General features: G+C 46.4%; 1 protein-coding gene across 1 annotated transcript in view; it reads right to left on the bottom strand.

Moving 5' to 3' along the window:
* Rarb (retinoic acid receptor beta) overlaps positions 1 to 19,525 on the bottom strand; it is a 501,591-nt gene that overhangs the window by 356,002 nt on the left and 126,064 nt on the right. The window contains exon 2 of the mRNA XM_012949394.2: positions 16,378 to 16,813. Within this exon, the coding sequence (XP_012804848.1) occupies positions 16,378 to 16,555 (178 nt within the window). The 5' untranslated portion in view covers positions 16,556 to 16,813. The remainder of the gene's footprint in view (positions 1 to 16,377; positions 16,814 to 19,525) is intronic.

Genomic DNA, 19,525 nt, shown 5'->3' with positions numbered 1-19,525 from the left:
AAGGTTTGCACATGCAGACTGGACTCCTGGCCTCTTGCCCCAGGAAGTCACTGTGGTCCTCAGCAAGCTTGCTGGTGGTCCCAGCATCACAAATTCCTGTTCAACAGGGTACAGGACAGGCCCTGATCACCCACAGCTCATGACCAGTCACAGTACCCAGTTACTACAGCAAAACAAAGCCAAAACCACAGGTCTCCAGAGACCTACTGCAGGATGGCCCTATCCCAGCAGGATCCCCTGTTGGAAGAGACAGACGGGGACAGTGACCAGTGGTGACATCGCTGCACCACAGCACAGGCCCTTTAGATCAGTCCTGGTCCTTGGATAGGGCACCCGAGACGCTCATATGTCCTCAGTATGTACATAGATCTGTCTTGTTTGCGCTGCTCCCCGCCAAAGGGAGGGCACTGAGCTCAGTTTTGGGCATGTGAGGCTCAGGTTCACCTTGACCTGACTCAGCATGGCGTAGAGCATGGCTGCAGGGTGAAGTCAGTCACGCCCGGGAGTAGTGAGCTTCCACAGACACACCCCGCCCATGACAGCCCATGAGCCCGGGGTAACCCTCCTCCTGACCTCCCAGAAAGACCAAGTGAGGTTGGGTTTCGTCATCAGCTTTACATCCCGGAAGCCTGAAGGAAACTGTTTCTTCTTTTACTATTAAGAGGAGCTTGCCTGAAAAGCCAAAGGACCCAGGTTTGATTCCCCAGGACCCATATAAAGTCAGATACACAAGGTAGTCCATGTGTCTGGAGCTTGTTTGCAGTGGCTAGAGGCCCAAGTGTGCCCATTCTCTCTCTCATGTAAATAAAATAAAAGAAAGAAAGAAAGAAAGAAAGAAAGAAAGAAAGAAAGAAAGAAAGAAAGAAAGAAAGAAAGACAGACAGGGCTGGAGAGATGGCTGAGTGGTTAAGGCACTTGTCTGCAAAGCCTAACGACTTGAGTTTGGTTCTCCAGTACCCATGTACAGCTAGATGCACGTAGTGGCACCTGGGGTTAGTTTGTGGTGGCATCCATTCTCTCTCTCTTTCTCCCCTCCTACTCTATTTGAAGATAAATGAATAAAAATACAAAGAAATAAAAACAGAATTAATTGTGCTCACTACAAATAAAATCATGTTTACTGTTCAGCAAAGACCTTGCATGGGCTGGAGAGTAGGCTTGGCAGTTAAGGTGCTTGCCTGTGAAGCCTAAAGACCCATGTTGGATTCCCTAAAGCCCATGTAAGCCAGATGCACATGGGGGTGCATGCGCTTGGAGTTCCTTTGCAGTGGCTAGAGGCCTTGGTGTACCCAGTATTCTCTCTATCTCTGTGTCTTCCTCTTTCTCAAACAAATAAATAAAACTTTTTTATTTCTAAAGAAAAGTCCTTTCAGATTAATTTGTAAATGGGAGTGTGGGAGCCATGTCTTCAACCACATCCATCTTAGCAACAAAGTACAACAGGAGCCATCATTTCAGTGACTTCCTCCTGCAACAAAGTACAACAGGAGCCATTGTTTCAGTGACTTCCTCCTGCGCATGTGATTCTACGAAGTTATCCACACGTGGGCCAAGACCAGAGCAGGAGGCAGAGAAGCCAATACAGATTCCAGGTTTTAGATGAATTTCTTTTTATATTCTGACAGCTTAATCTTGCGACATTTGTGAACATTTTAGATTCAATACATCCACTCATTAACATAAATTATTGACTAAAATATCCATGATGACACACAAGAAAACAATCTAAGTCGCGGTGGCCAATGTCCACCTCTCTTTGCTGTGAATTCAGTTCTTGAAAGCTGTTAACCCCAGAACAACAATGACTCCGATTTCCACCAATCAGAATCACTTCAAAGGGCAGCAGGAAGTCTTGAGAATAATGAGCTTCTGAGACGCCCTTTGGGGCTACACTTTGTTTGACCTATAAATTATTTAACCTCGAGAGGGAGAGGCTGTTTAGCTGTACTTAAAGAGCTACACAAAAAGCCTTCCTTCTCCTGTTCTGCTGTTTACAAAGCCCTCGGCAGATACCTTTAATCCTGCGAGGTCCGGGCATGCACATTGGATTCTGAATGTGTAGCCTGGGCCCCGGTCACAGGTCTGCAGTGCTGTTTAAGAGAACTGCTTCCACGGGAACTTCTTGGATCCGGTGCTCTACCAGCACTCCACGACTCTCCTCGGAGGTTCTGCAAGCTCCACACATGGAAACCGCACACACTCGCACACTCACAGGATTCCTTGCCTTTGGAAGCAGAGGCAACCCAGGAAACTTTTTCCCAAATATTCCATCTGTCATCAAAGCCTGCTACTGTGCCTTGCCAGTTGGGAGACAGGTGTTTTTTTTTTTTTTTTTCTCTGAAGGGACTCTAATTCAGAACCAGAAAATTCCTGGGTGAGGCTGGATGTCATCAAGTCTTGTAGACTGGACATACTGAGTTGACACCTTCCCCACACAAGTCACTTGCCTCTGCCTGTCCTGGTCACTGCAGCATGACCCAGTGAGGAGTTAGAAGCTCTAGGTGGGTCTGCTCATCTCTCCCCTGTGTGCTCCGGGATGAAAATGCACAGGCATCTGTTTTGAGATTCTTCCCTTCATTAACAAGTCAGTGAGAATACCCCGGTGAGGCAGAAGAGAGACGGGGCCCTTGTCCTCAGCAGCAGATACTTGCCCAGGAGGGAGAAATGACATCATGAAGTGGATTAAACAGAGGCTGTTAGTGGAGCCAAAAACTCCTGTGGCAAGGTAGGAGGGAATATGCAGAGCCCTTGCCCTCACAACAAGGACTGACTGCTGCTCCCACTGCTCAGAGCCCACAGCTCCGTGGAGAACACCAGCAATCCCCGTGGAGTGGGGCCGGGAGGAGGGGAATGATGGTCCCAACACATGATGTGTCCATTCAAACTTTCTACTTAATAATTAATAAAACAAAAACAACCTCCTGTGGCGAGGCTGAGGCTGAGGAAGTGAAGGGTTCGAAGGGGAATAATTGTCTCTCACAAGGGAAGAGCACTTTCTCAAGAGCAGCATCTGAGCCTCCAAGAAATGCGGGTGGCCAGTTTTCTGAGTGGGAGACGATAAGAAAATTATGTCAGTCTGGGGCTGTTTATGCCTCCTCTTTCTTCCATTCGTCTGAAAAGCCCTTTCAACATCTGAGAGCAACATGGACTTCTCACCGGGTGTGATGGGCACCATGGGGAAGGCCCACAGTTGGCATTCACAGTTTTCTATCCACAGGGCATCAGAGCAAAGAGAAGAACCAAGCGATGCTCCTGACACGAGTCTGTGCCCACCACTGTTTGCTTTGGAAACAAACACCTCATTCCAAGTCAGCTTCTCACAAGTGGGAACTGGATCTTCTTTTTCTTTTTTTAGCTTGTATTGTGGGCAGTGTGGTGTATTCCAGATGTGTGTGCCTTGTGCATGTGTGCAAAGGCCAGAGGAGAACTTCGGGCGCCCCTGCGCCCCACATGTCTCCTCCATGTCACCGACTCTACCCTTTGAGATGGAGTCTCTCTTTGATTTCAGAACTTGCTGTTTTCACAACCCCCAGCAATTTTCTGCTTTCTGTTCCCACAAGACTGGGCTATTTACATGGGTGCCGGGGAATTAAACTCAGGTGGGTCTTAGGCTTTCATGTTTGTACAGGAAGAGCTCAAGCCCGCTCAGCTATCTCCTCCACCTGATCATGTTCTTTTGGTGTATATGTATATGTGTGTGTGTGTGTGTGTGTGTGTGTATAATTTATGTGTGAGGGAGAAGCAGAGAGGAGAGAGAGAGAGAGAGTGAACAAGAGAGAGAATAGGTACACCAGGGCCTCCAGTCACTGCAAATGAACTCCAGATGCATGCACCGCCACCTTGCGCATCTTGCTTATGTGGGTTCTGGGGAATTGAACGTGGATCCTTAGGCTTCACAGGAAAATGCCTTCACTGCTAAGCCATCGCCCCAGCCCAATAGTGTTCTTGATGGCACCTCTGTCAACCATGTTATGCCCTGTGGGCTTTGCCAGGAATGACGTCTGAGGATCGATGTGATCATTACTGGGGTGTGCTCATTTCTGAGCAGCAGGGTTCTGGGGTGAGCACGTGTGGCTGACCTCTCTCCTTTGATGTGGCTTAGAGGACTCACTGTCTGCCTAGTTTAGAAGAGACTAGAAGACTGTGCTGATTAACAGATCTGAGTGAACTGAGCACACCCTATCCAACCGCTAGAAAGTCTTTAGCAAGGGAAGCTCTGCCGAAGTGTGGCTTACACTGGCGTCACGCCCACCCTGTCAGCTGACCCTCCTGTTGCGTTCTGCGAGGTGGGGGCACTACTATACATGTGTCCACAACCCCATGTCAAAAGGGTGCACACACCACACAGCTCAAGAGAAAAGCACTTGCTGGCAGGTGTGAGGTCCTGAGTATGATCTCCAGCACCATGTGCGTGTGCACACACTCTGTAAGAACCCCAAACTCACACAGATGGCCCCAAACATAAACAATGAAAATATACTGAAAATAGAATATTAGGTAGTCTTAATACACAATTATGAGTGTTTAATTCTGATTATGAAACAGCCTTGGAAAGCATTGCTTGTTTTCGTGATTCCCCTAGTCAATTGCTATTGTCATGAATGTGGTCTCCAGTTTTACTTTTTAATTATAAATATGCTTGCACTACTATCCCTGTTCTCCCAAATGCATCACACATTTATTTTGCATGAAAAATTCATAGAAAGAAAATGAGATAGAAGATCTAAGGCCCTTCAGACTCACAGCAAAATTATTTAATAGAAAAGGGATCTTCAAGTTTCCTTCTCCCTACTAGGCGGCGTGTGAGTGTTCTATGTCTAGAACCTTCCTTTCATATCTTAGCCTCTTCATCCACAAGAATTTTTTTAAAATTTAATTTGAGAGAGTGTTGGTATGTAAGCCCTTTGCATATCCCACCTTTAACATAAGCTGCTGTTACTTTTGGTTGGAGAATCTGTTTTATTTTACAGATGGCCGAGAAAACAGAGAACTAAGATCCATCAATAAGACCAGAAGACAGCCAAGTGCCCACCAAGAGAGACACAACCTCTACCAAGTCTGTCAGGGTCCAGGAGAAATTGCTAAAGATGCAGTGACATGAACACTGCTCTTACTGCTGGCCTGACAACCAGCTCCAGGGTGATTCTGACAGACACAGTGATCAAGCAAAACCCATGAAAGCCGAAATCTAGAAGCTACAGAGAACTCAACATTAAACCAGACTGCCAACAGGCCTACCATGGCTCAGGGATCATTCTGGAAGAGGAAGTGGAAAGATTGTAACAGCCACAGAGTGGGTAGGAATACTCTCAGGTATGGTTCCCCCCTCCCTCCCTGGGACTGGCTCAGGCCTCCATGACCCCACAGTGAATGCCATAACCCCACCTAGAAGGCCCCCCAAGGGTAACAGGAGCAGGGGTAAAGGGATAAAAGAGTGTAACCTGTTATAACATATACATAATAAAATTTTTTAAAATCTTAATTTATATAACTTTATAAATTGTCATGAAACCATAATTTAAGAATAAAACTTAAAAAATATTTTATTAGTCATTTTCCTCTGTTTGTGTGTGTGTGTGTTTGCACACATGTGTGTGTGCATGCTTGCATTACTGAGGCCTTGAAGATGCTAAGTAACTTTTCCGCTGTGAAGTTGCAACCAGAGTCCCATTTACTTTTTCCTGCATTCACATTTCCCACTCAAGGCTATTGCCAGGGTGTTCTTGTGTTCCACCTTCCCCTTTCTCCTGTCACTTCCTGACATGAGTTACACTCATAATGCACACTCACCACCTACACACGGGTGACACACATATGTGAAGCTCTGAGCTCAGCAAGAGTGAACACAGACTCCCTCAGAACCTCACTTCTACACATCTGTCCCCGTTCTCCATCCCCCGCCCTTCCCCACTTGCCGGGCCCTCGGTATCACCAAGAAATATCTTCTATTGTGGATTTAGTATTTATCATCTCTTGATTATATATATTTGCTAAAATAAAATTCATCCTATTGGCATTGGAGAAAGCATACGACGCTCAGAGGCCCCTCACCCCTCATCCTCTCCCTTCACCCTTCTCCCGGGAATAAGCTATAAATCTGACCTGCTGTCCTGAAGCCAGCCGCTGGCCGTCCGTGGAGAAGGTCTCCCTGGGACAGTATCCTTACCTCGGACACAAGAAACCCAGCAAATGGCTTTGCTAAGCCCCCCATGCCCAGGGAATTGTGTTGCAGCCATTTTGCCCGATCACACTGCTATTGGACTTTTCCCAAAGTGGCTCAAAAGACACTTACAAGGCCCCTTGCTAAAGGTTCCAATGCCTCCTCAAGCTCATCCACCATAAACCTGCACTTTTCTCTTATTAAGCTGTCTTTTATCACAAGTGGCTCAGCCACAAGTCTAGTGCTGGGTGAAAAATCACTTTCGGCAATGTATAAACTGGCAGTATCTCATATGCAGTGTTAAAGACTTTGATGGTTATTCAACATTTCATTTCCATGATCTGTCCATGTTTATACCTATTACCTCATTTTCACCAATGAACAATATTCAATTAATGGAGTATACCACTATTTTTTTTTTTTGGAAGTAGAGTCTTGCTCTAGCCCAGGTTGACCTGGAATTTCTGACCTGGAATATAGTCCCCGGCTAGCCTCAAACTCACGGTGGCTCTCCTCCTTCCCTGTGCTGGGATTGAAGGCATGTACCACCACGCCCCACCCATGCCACTGAGCTTTGTCTTTGCCCGATCATAGATATTTGGATGGTTTCTTGATTTTTCCTAAGGACTATGAACATGTCTAACCATGTGTGTTATTACTAATCGAGAGAGTGTCTGTATGGCAATATCCAGGAGTCAAACTGGTCATAGAGAATTGAAATGTTTCACTTTATAAGATGAACTATTTCAAGTAATAACCAGCAGCATACCTCCACGTGTGCTGATCTTTTCCAGCACTTGATATTGCCACCGCATGTGATTTCTGCAACTGTCATGGCTGTAGAACAGCGTTCTGTTCCATGATGCCCTCGCCTGACATGTCTATGGTTAAGAATGTGAGGCTGACATGGGACATGTGAACTCAGGTGTAGTGAAATGAAGCGTGTGCCTGCTTTTTACTTCAGTTGTCATTTTCTTTTGATTCAGAATAGTTTTGTACATATTCCATATATATTCTCATGTACTCTGCTTTTAAAAAATTTTTTTGAGGTAAAGTCTCACTTTAGCCCAGGCTAACCTGGAATTCACTATGTAGTCTAAGGCTGGTCTTTAACTCACAGTGATCTTCCTACCTCAGCCTCTCAAGTGTTGGAATTAAAGGCATGTGCCATCATACCTGATGCATACTACGTTTTTTTTTTTTGTTCATTATTTATTTATTTATTTGAGATCGACAGACACAGAGAGAAAGACAGATAGAGGGAGAGAGAGAATGGGCGCGCCAGGGCTTCCAGCCTCTGCAAACGAACTCCAGATGCGTGCGCCCCCTTGTGCATCTGGCTAACGTGGGACCTGGGGAACCGAGCCTCGAACCGGGGTCCTTAGGCTTCACAGGCAAGCACTTAACCGCTAAGCCATCTCTCCAGCCCTACATACTACTTTTTTAAATTGCATTTTCAGTGCTATGAATCCTGGTATGGAATCTTAGTCTTTCTCCAACACACACACACACACACACACACACACACACACACACACACACACGTGTGTGCACATCCAATGTAGATACTTAAACATTCTAGCATACATATTTATATAAGAATCATACTAAACTGACTTAAACTCATTTTCTATGTAAACCACCTTATGTATTTATATTTCGACCTATGTGGGGAACTAAGACTTGGTCAATATCACCAGTGGCCTGTTCCTGCCTTGAATTGCAAGTTTTGCTTTAGTTGTGGAAGAGATTTCCTTGGTGCATCAGCAAAGAATCGGGTCATGTCTCAGAGTTTTCCATAGAGACTTGCAAAGACTCCTGGATCGTCAAACATTCTGACAAAAGGAGTTTTCTGAATGTGCTTTAGGCCAATGGTCCTTTTCACCATGTGGTCATCATTACAGGGCTGTTCATTTGTGTTTTGAAATGTCAATGTTGACTTTGCCCCTTAGATGTCTTCTTTCTTCTTTTTTGACTGGTTGACTTTATAATCTCAGACAATTAACATTACAGCTATCTTGGCATTAACAGAAGCAAACCCGCAATGTCAGAGAAATGTACTTAGGACAACCAGAGCTGGTATCAAGTCAAGCAGTATTTGAGATTGTCTATAGAGAAGAAGCGAGCTGCAGGCCCTGTGGGATGTAGGGAAGAGCACAGCCTTTGACCCAGGTTGTGGCTCTGAGCAGAGGCACCTTAAACATGTGTGTATTGCTAAAAATTGAGAAAATGTTAATAAAAATTGAGAAAAAAGTATAAGACAGCCATAAAATGGATAGTTATGAAAATAACTATGAAAATAATAAAGGCTTATACAAAAAATGCATGTGTATTTCTTGGATGCAAACTGTGTTAAATGCGGAATTACGTATCACATTGTGCTTACTTAATGACAAAAGGGTCTCTCTCGTGCTGGATTTCAGGTCACTCCTGGGAGAAATTTGAAAGTCAAAGAAACATCTTGGCACAGCATGCACTCTGAGAAGTGAAATCTTCCATATGTCTTATGGAGACTTCAGAAACATGCAGAAAAGTACATGCACATGTGGAAAGACCTTTGCATTTGGCAAGCAGCTAGGACGGTGTACCATCCACGCAGTGACTGTCCCTTGACCCCAAAGCTGGGATGGTGTACCATCCACACAGTGACTGTCCCGTGACCCCAAAGCTGGGATGGTGTACCATCCACAGAGTGACTGTCTCTTGACCCCAAAGCTGGGATGGTGTACCATCCACAGAGTGACTGTCCCGTGACCACAAAGCTGGGATGGTGTACCATCCACACAGTGACTGTCCCTTGACCCCAAAGCTGGGATGGTGTACCATCCACACAGTGACTGTCCCTTGACCCCAAAGCTGGGATGGTGTACCATCCACAGAGTGACTGTCCGTGACCCCAAAGCTGGGATGGTGTACCATCCACAGAGTGACTGTCCCTTGACCCCAAAGCTGGGATGGTGTACCATCCACACAGTGACTGTCCCTTGACCCCAAAGCTGGGATGGTGTACCATCCACACAGTGACTGTCCCATGATGCCAAAGGGTTTTAAAAAGTTTTTTTAAAAGGTTTTATATTTATTTATTTATTTATTTGAGAGAGCGACAGAAGGAGAGAGGCTGACAGAGCAAAGGTGAATGGGTGCGCTAGGGCCTCCAACCACTGGAAGTGAACTCCTGATGTATGTGCCACCTTGTGCATCTGGTTTACTACATGAGTACTGGGGGATTGAACCAGGGTCCTTTGGTTTCACAGGCAAGCACCTCAACTGTTAAGCCATTTCTTTAGCCCCCAGAAAGAGTTTTACTTGGAAGTGGGCACAGTGTGATTATAGTGCATAGTGAAGAAAAGTGTTGATTAGTTATTGAGTTTTTGGTCTTATGACATTGTCATAAGCAGTTTTAATTACCAGTCAATAAAACCCCCTATTATCTCTCTTAGGGCACCACCATTCCCCCTTAGTGTAAAAGGAAGCTGTCACCTGGAGAGGTCTCACTCAAGGTTGCAGCAGGGTCTGGAGATTCCTCTTTTGCTCCATCACCACCTTCCACACGTCCTCTCCTCTGAGTGTGACAAACCGTTCCAAATGGATGCTGCAAGGTCCTAGAGACCGTGGTCTGGGGGTGCCCTCACAGGGTGTCAGGAAACATCCAGTTGTCACGGTGGTCACAGGGCTCACACACACCACCTCGTTCCCAGACTACCCTCATGTCTGCTTCTGTAGCGCAAGCAGCTGGGGTTGTTGTTGCAAACCTTTTCCCGCCTATTCCCGTCAACAACACCCTTCCTCTCCTCTCCACAGGAAAAGCATTTGCTTTCTACACAGTTTGACACTGTGACTTTCTTCAGTGACTCACTCGCTCACTCCTTCATTCATTCACTAGCTGTATGACTATTTCAAATCAAAGTCATAGGTAACATGGCCTCCTACACATATGCTTTCCAAGAGGCTGATACCATGCACTGGCTGTGACAATCTGGCGCGAGCGCAGATAGAGCAATCTATAATAATCACAAGCTCAGTGTGTGACTGCTCAGACGTAGGCAGGTAGCACAGCGACATCAATGCACCGGGTCCAGATGCAGACGGATCAGCCACTCAAACGTAGGGACAGCACTGCTACCATGACATAAGTTTCTGAAAGGGACAGCGATTCTTAGTTCCACACAGAACAGTCTGCCCGGCTCACAACTTCCATTGCCGTCACAGCGTGAAACAATTCAGGGCATAATAAAAGTGCACACTCATGTCTTGAGTTTGTGTGGAGGATGGAAGGAATGGCTTGGGTTCAATCCATAATAGCTTCTTTTTGTGGGTTTATAACATGCAAGCCTGCCGAGATACTAGGAAGTCCAGAGGATGTGATGGGTCATGCGCCCAAAGTGTAAGATCTGTTATCTAAGACATCCAGGTAAAGCTGTTGACTGACCTTAGTCAGTAACTGAAGTCAGAAGAAATGGGAAAAATGATTATAACTCAGTTAACAAATTCCTAACAAGTTTCTTTGGCCTTATTTATTTATTTAAATATATTATTTATTTGAGAGAGAGATAAATAGAGAGAGAGAGAATGGGCTTTCCAGGGCCTCTGGCCACTGCAAAGGAACTCCAGATGCATGTGCATCTGGCTTTATGTGGTTACTGGGGAATTGAACCTGGGTTCTTAGGCTTTGCAAGCAAGCACCTTAACTGCTGAGCCATATCTCCAGACTTTCTGCTTTATTATTATTTATTTATTTGAGGCAAGCCCAACAGACTGGCCTTTTTTATGAGACAGAGAGAGAGAGAAAGAGAGAGAGAGAGAGAGAGAGAGAGAGAATGAATTGGCATGCCAGGGCCTCCGGCTACTGGAATCGGACTCCAGATGCATGTGGCCCCTTGTGCGTAAGTGCGCCCTTGTGCGTTTGCGTCACTGTGCTTCTGGCTTACGTGGGACCTGGAGAGTTATACAGGAGTCTTGAGACTTCGCAGGCAAGTGCCTTAACTGCTAAGCCATCTATCCAGCCCCTTTTGTTTATTTTTATTTGGCTTAAGAATGTGAAAACTACATGGATGTGGGCCACGCTATTTATTATGTTTGACAGCCATGCACAACCAAAAGTATGTTAATCCCCAGACATCTTATGTCAGACAGGATTCCTGTTCAGTGGGGCCTTCGTGGAAGTTTAAGGACAAATGTAACAGCAGAAACAAGACGGCACCGATGAGCAAAGCGAGTCAGTCGGCAGAAATGACCGTGGTGGCCTGGCTGCCGGCGGTCTGCGCGTGTTTGAAGCCATGTGCACGCCTCTGGGTAAAGTGACCAGCACACACTGGACAAGACTTTCTACTCTAACGCCGAGCACACACATTGCTTCGGAAGAGCTATGTGACCTGGCTCCTCTTAGTCTTAAAAACTTGCTTTTATGTCCTTTTGTTGGTAATTTTCCAACTGTCTGTAATTCACAGCCTGTCTTTACAGAAGGTTGAAAAGAATGTTTCCAGGTGAACACACTATTGTGTGGTTTTGACAGGACAGTGATTGCTGATGGCTGGCACAGGCAGGGAAAGGCTCCTACTGTAATGTGCTAGAGTCAAACAGATCATTTTGAGAGCTGCTCCCACGCCAAAATGCTTAACAATGTTGCCAGCTCGCAACAACCTGTAAGAGACGCATGTGCAACAATAAAATGATCGAGCAGCCAGGAAAGGGACAGAAGGACACAGGCGGACAGCTCTCCAACCTTCCCAGCAAGCTTTGCACTGTCCCCTCTGAAACCAGCTTCTGCTCTCACATCCCTCCGTGTGATGGGAAAACCTGATAGCCACCTCCGTAGTAGTGAAAAGAGGTTGAGAAGTCCCTTAAACATCCCCATCTCTAAGGGACCCTGAAACATCGTGGTGACGTGATGCCTGTGTGTCTCATCCAAGGGTTACGTTACCTACCCACTGGAAAAGGCATGCATTTTGGGGTCCCAAGATCTGGATTTGCAATTTGACTCCAAACTTTGACTGGCTGTGTAAGCTCTGTGCTCTCTCTAAGTCTCACAATCTTTATTGGTAAAATAGAGCTTCTGCTAATGGCCTGGAAGCCATGTCAGAGGGCCATTAAGAATATTAAGGGTGACATAGATTAAATGCTCTGTGGTTCATCCAAGAGGCACTAAGTGCATGGAGTTTTCCTCGTCACATATTTCAACTCCCTTTATCACGTGTGCCTGTGCTTACGGAGTATCCATGACTTGAGAATTCTGTCAGAATGTAATGACAAGCGAAGGCAAATGCACAAGATGCCTCCAAGTTCACGTCTCTCCTTTTCTTTAGGGTATAAAGTTCTAGAGCACAGACATTCTGGGAAGTAGCTACAACTTTCCTTTTGAATTGCATGTAGGCATGCCAAGAGCCAATTGGCAAAAGCGCAGAGCCATCATCAGCTACCTGCCTGAAAATTGGCCAGGAACAGATGAGACCAGGTCCAGACAATCCCAGACACTCCCGCCCTGCGGAGTGAACAGGACCCTCAAGACATCTGGGTCCACTCCTCTAGGGCACATATTTCCTTTCTCATGTACAGCCACTTGCATTCTCAAGAGATTTAAAAGTGATTATTATAAAAGATTGTCCCACCATTAGAAATGTTTTAACTGCTGGTTAAATACAAATCTGAGAAGTCAGACAACTATAAATTATATGTAGAGTCAAGGGCACAACTTTTTAAAAAAATATTTTTTGTTTTATTTATTTATTAGAGGGAGGTGAGAGAGAGAGAGAGAGAGAGAGAGAGAGAGAGAGAGAGAGAGAGAGAGAGAAAGAGAGAAGAAGAAGAAGAAGAAGAAGAAGAAGAAGGAGGAGGAGGAGGAGGAGGAGGAGGAGGAGGAGGAGGAGGAGGAGGTAGGAGGTAGATAGAGAGAATGGGCATAACAGAGCCTCCAGCCACTGTAAATGAACACCAGACACAGGCACTACCTTGTGCTTCTGGCTTATGTGGGTCCTGGGGAATGAAACCTGGGCCCTTGGGCTTTGCAGGCAAGTGTCTTAACTGCAAAGCCACACTCCAGGCGACATAACTTTTTTTTTTTTTTTTTTTTTTAGACAGGATCTCACTGTAGAGTCCGGGCAGCCCTGGAACTCTTGAACCTCTTGAGTACTAGATAGAGAATGTACTACCTGGGCTGGTGAGGAGACCTTTAAGTGTGGGACACTATGCCAGAGACAGAAGTTAGGTACACAGTGTTTAGGTTCTGGACCAGGGAATTAGAAGTGAATGTGAGAAGTGTAAGGAATGGGCTTTATGGAAAGTGTTCTCACAGCTTTTGATATAGAAAGTTCTAGAATCTTTATAATTACATGGTACTACAGAACCTCATTTTGGGGGCAGGAGAATTTATTCTTTCTGGTTAACATGCAGATGCAGATGGTGACAGGTTATGAACCAGTAAGTCTCACCATTCAGTGGCACAGTCTCCCATGAGTCATTTCCTGGTATATGTACCCCTGTTTTATGAAATACTAACTCCTCCTTTTTTACCCCAGTATGTATGCTGCTACTCACTGAGAATCTATTGCACTTGGTTATCTCCCTAACTAATTTTAGTACATAAATAAAACATTAGACTCAGTTTTAGCCAGGGGAATGTCTATGGGCAACTTTAAGACCCAACTCTTCTAAGAGATAAGAGAAACTTTCACAAGGGAAATTCCCTCCTTGATGGCCAGCTAACAGTGTCTTAACACTGGCGTTTTAAAAAAAAATATTTATTTATTTTTTTTTGAGAGAGAGAGAGAGAAAGAGAGAGAGAGGGGGGAAGAAGCAGTTATATAGGGAGAATGGGCACACCAGGGCCTCCAATCACTGCAGCCAGACTCCAGACACATACGTCACCATGTACGTCTGGCTTACATGGGTACTGGGGATTCAAACCTAGGTCCTTGGGCTTTACAGGCAAATGCCTTAATTGCTTGGCCATTTCTCCAGCCCCCAGAGGGTTTTTTCTGATAGTAGCAAAATAAATGACAAAATGTGTCCATCAAGGCATGAGGAAAGCCAGCTTTGAGGGTGCTGGGGCCCTTTTCTGCCTCCTCTCCAACTACTTCTCAGGTAAGAGTTCCCCAGCACAATCCCCCTACCGCCCAGGAAGCCCTCTGAAAGGACTGTTGTCAGTAATTTAACCCTTTGTTGCTTTTAAACCTTTTGTTGCTTTTTTATAACCCCCCCCCCCCCACTTCCAAAGCTGCATCACATCTCACCTGTTTTGACCTAGAAGAATGGCAGTTGCATTGAGGCTCAGTCTAGATCTCGAGGGTGACGAGATCTGTGGAATGAACGAAGCACCCTGTGCGTGAAGGTGAAAGCCGTAGGTACGGCTCTGCTCCCCCAGGCTGGGCCTCTGACCCACTAAGGGAAGGAGTTAGAAGCACAGAGATCCCAGTGCAGAGCCGCATTCCACTTGGGCTGGCTGGACTCACCACAGTGCCCGCTCCTCCGTAGCAGGCTCCAAGCACTTTCCCATAAAACAACAATATTTCAGATCTGTGGGTTGCAATGCCTTACTGGCACATCAAGAGCACGAGGGGCAAACGCATGGCACATCTGCCTCTCAATAAAAATTTATTCACAAAATCACCCTTGCTGTGGAGAGACAGGTCGGGGTGTGTGTTAGGAGCCCCTGCACGTGTTCAGAAACACTGATCAGCACGTGAGCTAAACTGCCATCCTCCACGTATCACAGCCGCCTGAACGTTCCTCAAGACCAGGAGGAGAAGCTGCCCAAAGATGCAAAGACGCCAGGATTTGCTATTGGTGCCTTGGGGCCACAGGCAGCCTGAGAGTGTCTAATGTTAATAAAACCAAATATAAAATATAAAAATATAAAAAGGAATACAATTCATGTCTTAACTCCTTAGTTATATGCATGAAGTACACCCCCGTTGTGAGGACAGACAGACACGTGTTACAGTGTGCTGCCTGTTGGGCTGGATAAAGCATGGAATTATACTCCAGGGCTCTTGGGTGACTCATAAAACCTTTCATAGAGATGTCCGCATGTTAGCCAGGGTTGCTTTGAAATATCATTTGCATGTTAGATGGACACCCAGGACTTGAACTGGTGCTTGTGTTAGCAAAATATTTTCCATGTAGCCACTCTTTCCATTCCTGGTGATCGCCACAAAGTCCTTTGTGAAAACTTCTACTTTCAAGTTGAACTTATAAATATGGGAGAGGTCGTTAAGCAATTTCAAAGACTTAATTTTATTGGCCTCATAATGAGGATAGAAATCCAAAACACATAATGGAAGAATTATAATCAGGCCATTCCAAGAAGGAAAGCAAGTCAACATTTACCATCCTCATCCTACTTGGAAAACAACCAGCATCCCTGTCATGAGGTCTGGCCATCTGTCTGTCCATCCGTCCCCTACTACTTTTGAAGGCACCATATCAACAGCTGAGGGATCCCATTTGAGTGGAAACAACCAATATTCATGTTGTGAGGACGAGCTATCTCTCTGTCCCTCATCCCCAACTATTTCTGGAGGCACCACATTAACATCTAAGGGATCCTATTTGAGCCGAGCCAGCTTCCCTCTGCCAGTGGACCACTGAGAGGAACAGGAAAAAGGTGAACGTGGAGGCACATCACAGAACAATGAAGACTGTGCTTAGCCAAAGATAAACTTCTAAGAGCCCGTATGATATCTGGAAGGACTTGCTCAAAGGTTCTGGGAGCCAGGAAACAACAAACCCAGAAAGCATATGAGTGGCACTGCCCGGCCAGACACTAAACCTTCCTCCTCTACTGACATGAACTTTCTCGAAGGCACAGGCAGTGGCCGGGGCCACCAGCTCCTCAACATGCAGACTTTGTAAATCATGTGACATGATGCTCTTTAGAAGCTACTCATGATAGCAAAGGCCTGAATGGGCTGAACAGGTACAGGTATCGTTTCTACACAGGACAGGAGATCTCGTAACCAAGTGAGAGTCCCACATGCCCCTAGGGGCTTTCATAATACCACCTCTCTTAAATCAAAGCATACATTGGTTTCCAAGTGGTCATGGTGCCCGAGCCACCTCACATGCACCTAATGCAAAATTCGCCTTTTCTATTCCATACCATATTTCTCCCACTCATGTATTGTCATCTTATTGTCTGTGTAGGTCTTGTGGTAAGATTCTAGTCCAAGAGAAACCGACGCAGAGACAGCCTGGTCTGAATGCCCAGTGCCCAGGGTACTTACTGGCCGGCGAGGGCGTGCTGCATCCGCTGAGGGGTGGGTGGCCATGGAGCCCATGCAGTGGCGGCAGGGACAGTCCTCCGATGACAGGCGGGAAGAGCAAGGGGTAGTGCGCGGCAGGGTAGTGAGTCATGTGTCCACGCACAGCCGGCACGGGGCATGCGTGACTGCTGGTGGTCATGCTTTGGCTGTCACAGCAGAGGGGCTCGGGGGCGGGCACACATCACTGCACGGAGGGGGTGAGGCACGGCCCACAGCGATGCTGGGCCACGCTGGGGCCACGGGCAGGGGGCTCACCAGCTGCCCCAGCTGCACTGCCGCGGGATCTCTGCCCCGGGCATGTTGCGGCGTGGGTGGCGGGAAACAGGCTGCTTTTGCCTGGTGGTTCTCCTTGCAGCTAACAGGGCTCCTTCACCTTGCAATTCCAGGGCTGTTAATCCTGAGAGAGAGAGGGGGAAAAACAAACAAACAAACATAGGTCACAATCTAAGCCTTTCTCTTTTTATCTAGTTATGCAGAAACCCTTAATGTTAATTCAGGTTTCCAAATTCCTTTTTGTTTCCACACATTTATATTCACAAATTATAACATTCCAATTTGGCTAAAACGTGTGTGTAATTTTACAATCATCCTATATTAAACTGCAATCCACTGGTACCTCCATGCCCTGTAGCAGCACACCCCTTTGCTAATTTTTTTCCAGGGAAACCTGAGCACTTTGATACCTGGAAGGTAGGAGCTTTTAGTTTTCTGTGCTTTACTACCCCAGGGACAAGGTGGGGGTGGGCAGTTAAGTTATACCTCAGTCTCTTTTTGTAAGTGTGCCTGAGGGAGGAGGGATGCGCTGTAAATATTTGCTGAATGAAACCGATTGCGTCTCTGGTCATTGGGGAAATGGCTTGTTTGATGTTGTTCTAACCCATGTGCCTCAAACTCTGCACACAGCAAACATCAACAGCTCTGGAGTTTACTGCAGCCATTGGGAATCACACAAACAAAAAGATATAGCTGGAAGAGAAAACTCCATTGCTACTTAAAGAAAGCTAACAGACCCAGTGCAATCTTGTATATCTCAGCTCCTTGTTGTCAGCATGTATACTTATATGAGCAACAGCCATCCGCCCATCCACCCATCCATCCATCCATCTATCCATCCACCCATCCACCCACCCATCCACCCATCCACCCATCCACCCATCCACCCACCCATCCACCCATCCACCCATCCACCCATCCACCCACCCATCCATCCATCCATCTATCCATCCACCCATCCACCCACCCATCCACCCATCCACCCATCCACCCATCCACCCACCCATCCACCCATCCACCCATCCATCCATCCATCCACCCACCCACCCATCCATCCATCCATCCATCCACCCATCCATCCATCCATCCATCCATCCATCCATCCATCCATCCATCCATCCATCCACCCATCCATCCACTCATCCATCCATCCACTCCTCCGTCCATTGATCCAACCATCTATCCACCCACCCACCCACCCACTATCCATTCACAAATCTACCCATCCATTCATCCATCCATCCATTCCTTCCTCCATCCATCCCTCTGTCTGTCCATCCATCCCCCATTCAGGCAATTAAATGATCCATCATTCACTGAGTGTCTGTCTGTCTAACTATCATCAATCAGATAGAAACATGCTATTATGTGTCAGGTACTGATGCCGACCCCAGAGTGATGCACTCTGGAAGAATACTAACGTGGTTCCTGTCCTCCTCGAGGTCACCCACTTGGTGACAACCAAGCTGCCCACCCCCACGGAGCCCCGTCCAGGATTCCTCCATGGCGACAATGCGAGAAGCCTAGCTACCCTAGGTTCTCAGTGGGCAGACTGATTTCACAGGCTTACCTTGGCCTTACTAACCAGTGTCCAGTGGGAGCTCTCCACATCTGAAGACCACTGATTGGCAAGCTCGAAAGGCAGACCCCAGTGGCGTGGAGTCAGAGTGGCATCTCTAGGGCAGCACCGATTGGTTGTTCAGAGCATGACTCTAGAGCCAGTTGTTCAGATGCAACTGTGATTTTCTCTCTCTCGTGTGTGTGTGTTGAGCATAATATGGGGATGTTACAGAATTCACTGTGGAGAGTAACTATGGAGATAAGAGGGGAACTGCCCCAGGACACCACCATGTGCATATTAAATACCAGGGCCAGTTAAAAGTTTGCTTTCAACAAGGGCTGTTTCTAAAGACTATGCTTCTGAGACCAGAGGCTTTAAGGCTGTGGCAAGAAGGGGAGCCCATCACAGTAGATCCAGGACTGTATGTATGTATGTATGTATGTATGTATGTATGTATGTGTATATATATATACACACACACACACACACACATACATATAATCTTAGCACCTAAACTTAGGTCAGATAATTGAAGAGACTAGAGGTGGGGTGTGGCTGAAGGAAGAGCAATATCTCTTTCAGACTTCCCTGTCACTCAGCCTACAGAGGGCCAAGTGAGCTCTGGTGCCCTAAAATGCTCTCATCAATAATAAATTTTGGGGCTGAAAAGATGGTTCAGTGGTTAAAAGCACTTGCTTGCAAAGCCTGACGGCCTGGGTTTGATTCCCCAGTACCCACGCAAAGCCAAATGCTCAAAGTGGCACGTGCATCTGGAGTTCATTTGCAGCAGTAGGTCCTTGTGTACTCACTTTCTCTCTCTCTCTCTCTCAATCTTTCTCAAATAAATAAATAAATATTAAACAATAGAGACTTCTATTTGCCTGCCATGTCAAGTACCTTATGTATAAACTCTGAACTCTAGCCCTTTGAAGCCTCTGTAAAATATACTTTAGTTATTTGAGAAGGAGAGAGAGAGAGAGAGACTGAGAGAGGAAGAGGCAGCTAGAGAGAGAGAATTGGTAAACCAGGGCCTCCAGCCACTGCAAACTCAGATGCATGCACAGACTTGTGGGTGGGTACTGGGGAAGTGAATCGGGGTCTTTGGGCTTCGTGGACAAGTGCCTTAATGGCTTAGCCATCTCGCCAGCCCCTTGCACAGTCTTGGAGGTGAGGAGCTCCGCTTTTCCAGATAAGCCACCACGCAGCAGCTTCATTGTCTTCCCTGCAACATCACAGCCACAGTTCTGGGTCTGAATGACTTTGCCATCTCGGTGC

Source organism: Jaculus jaculus, chromosome 16 (assembly GCF_020740685.1).
Source record: "Jaculus jaculus isolate mJacJac1 chromosome 16, mJacJac1.mat.Y.cur, whole genome shotgun sequence".
Classification (NCBI taxonomy): Eukaryota; Metazoa; Chordata; class Mammalia; order Rodentia; family Dipodidae; genus Jaculus; species Jaculus jaculus.
This window is presented reverse-complemented; position numbering and strand designations above follow the sequence as displayed.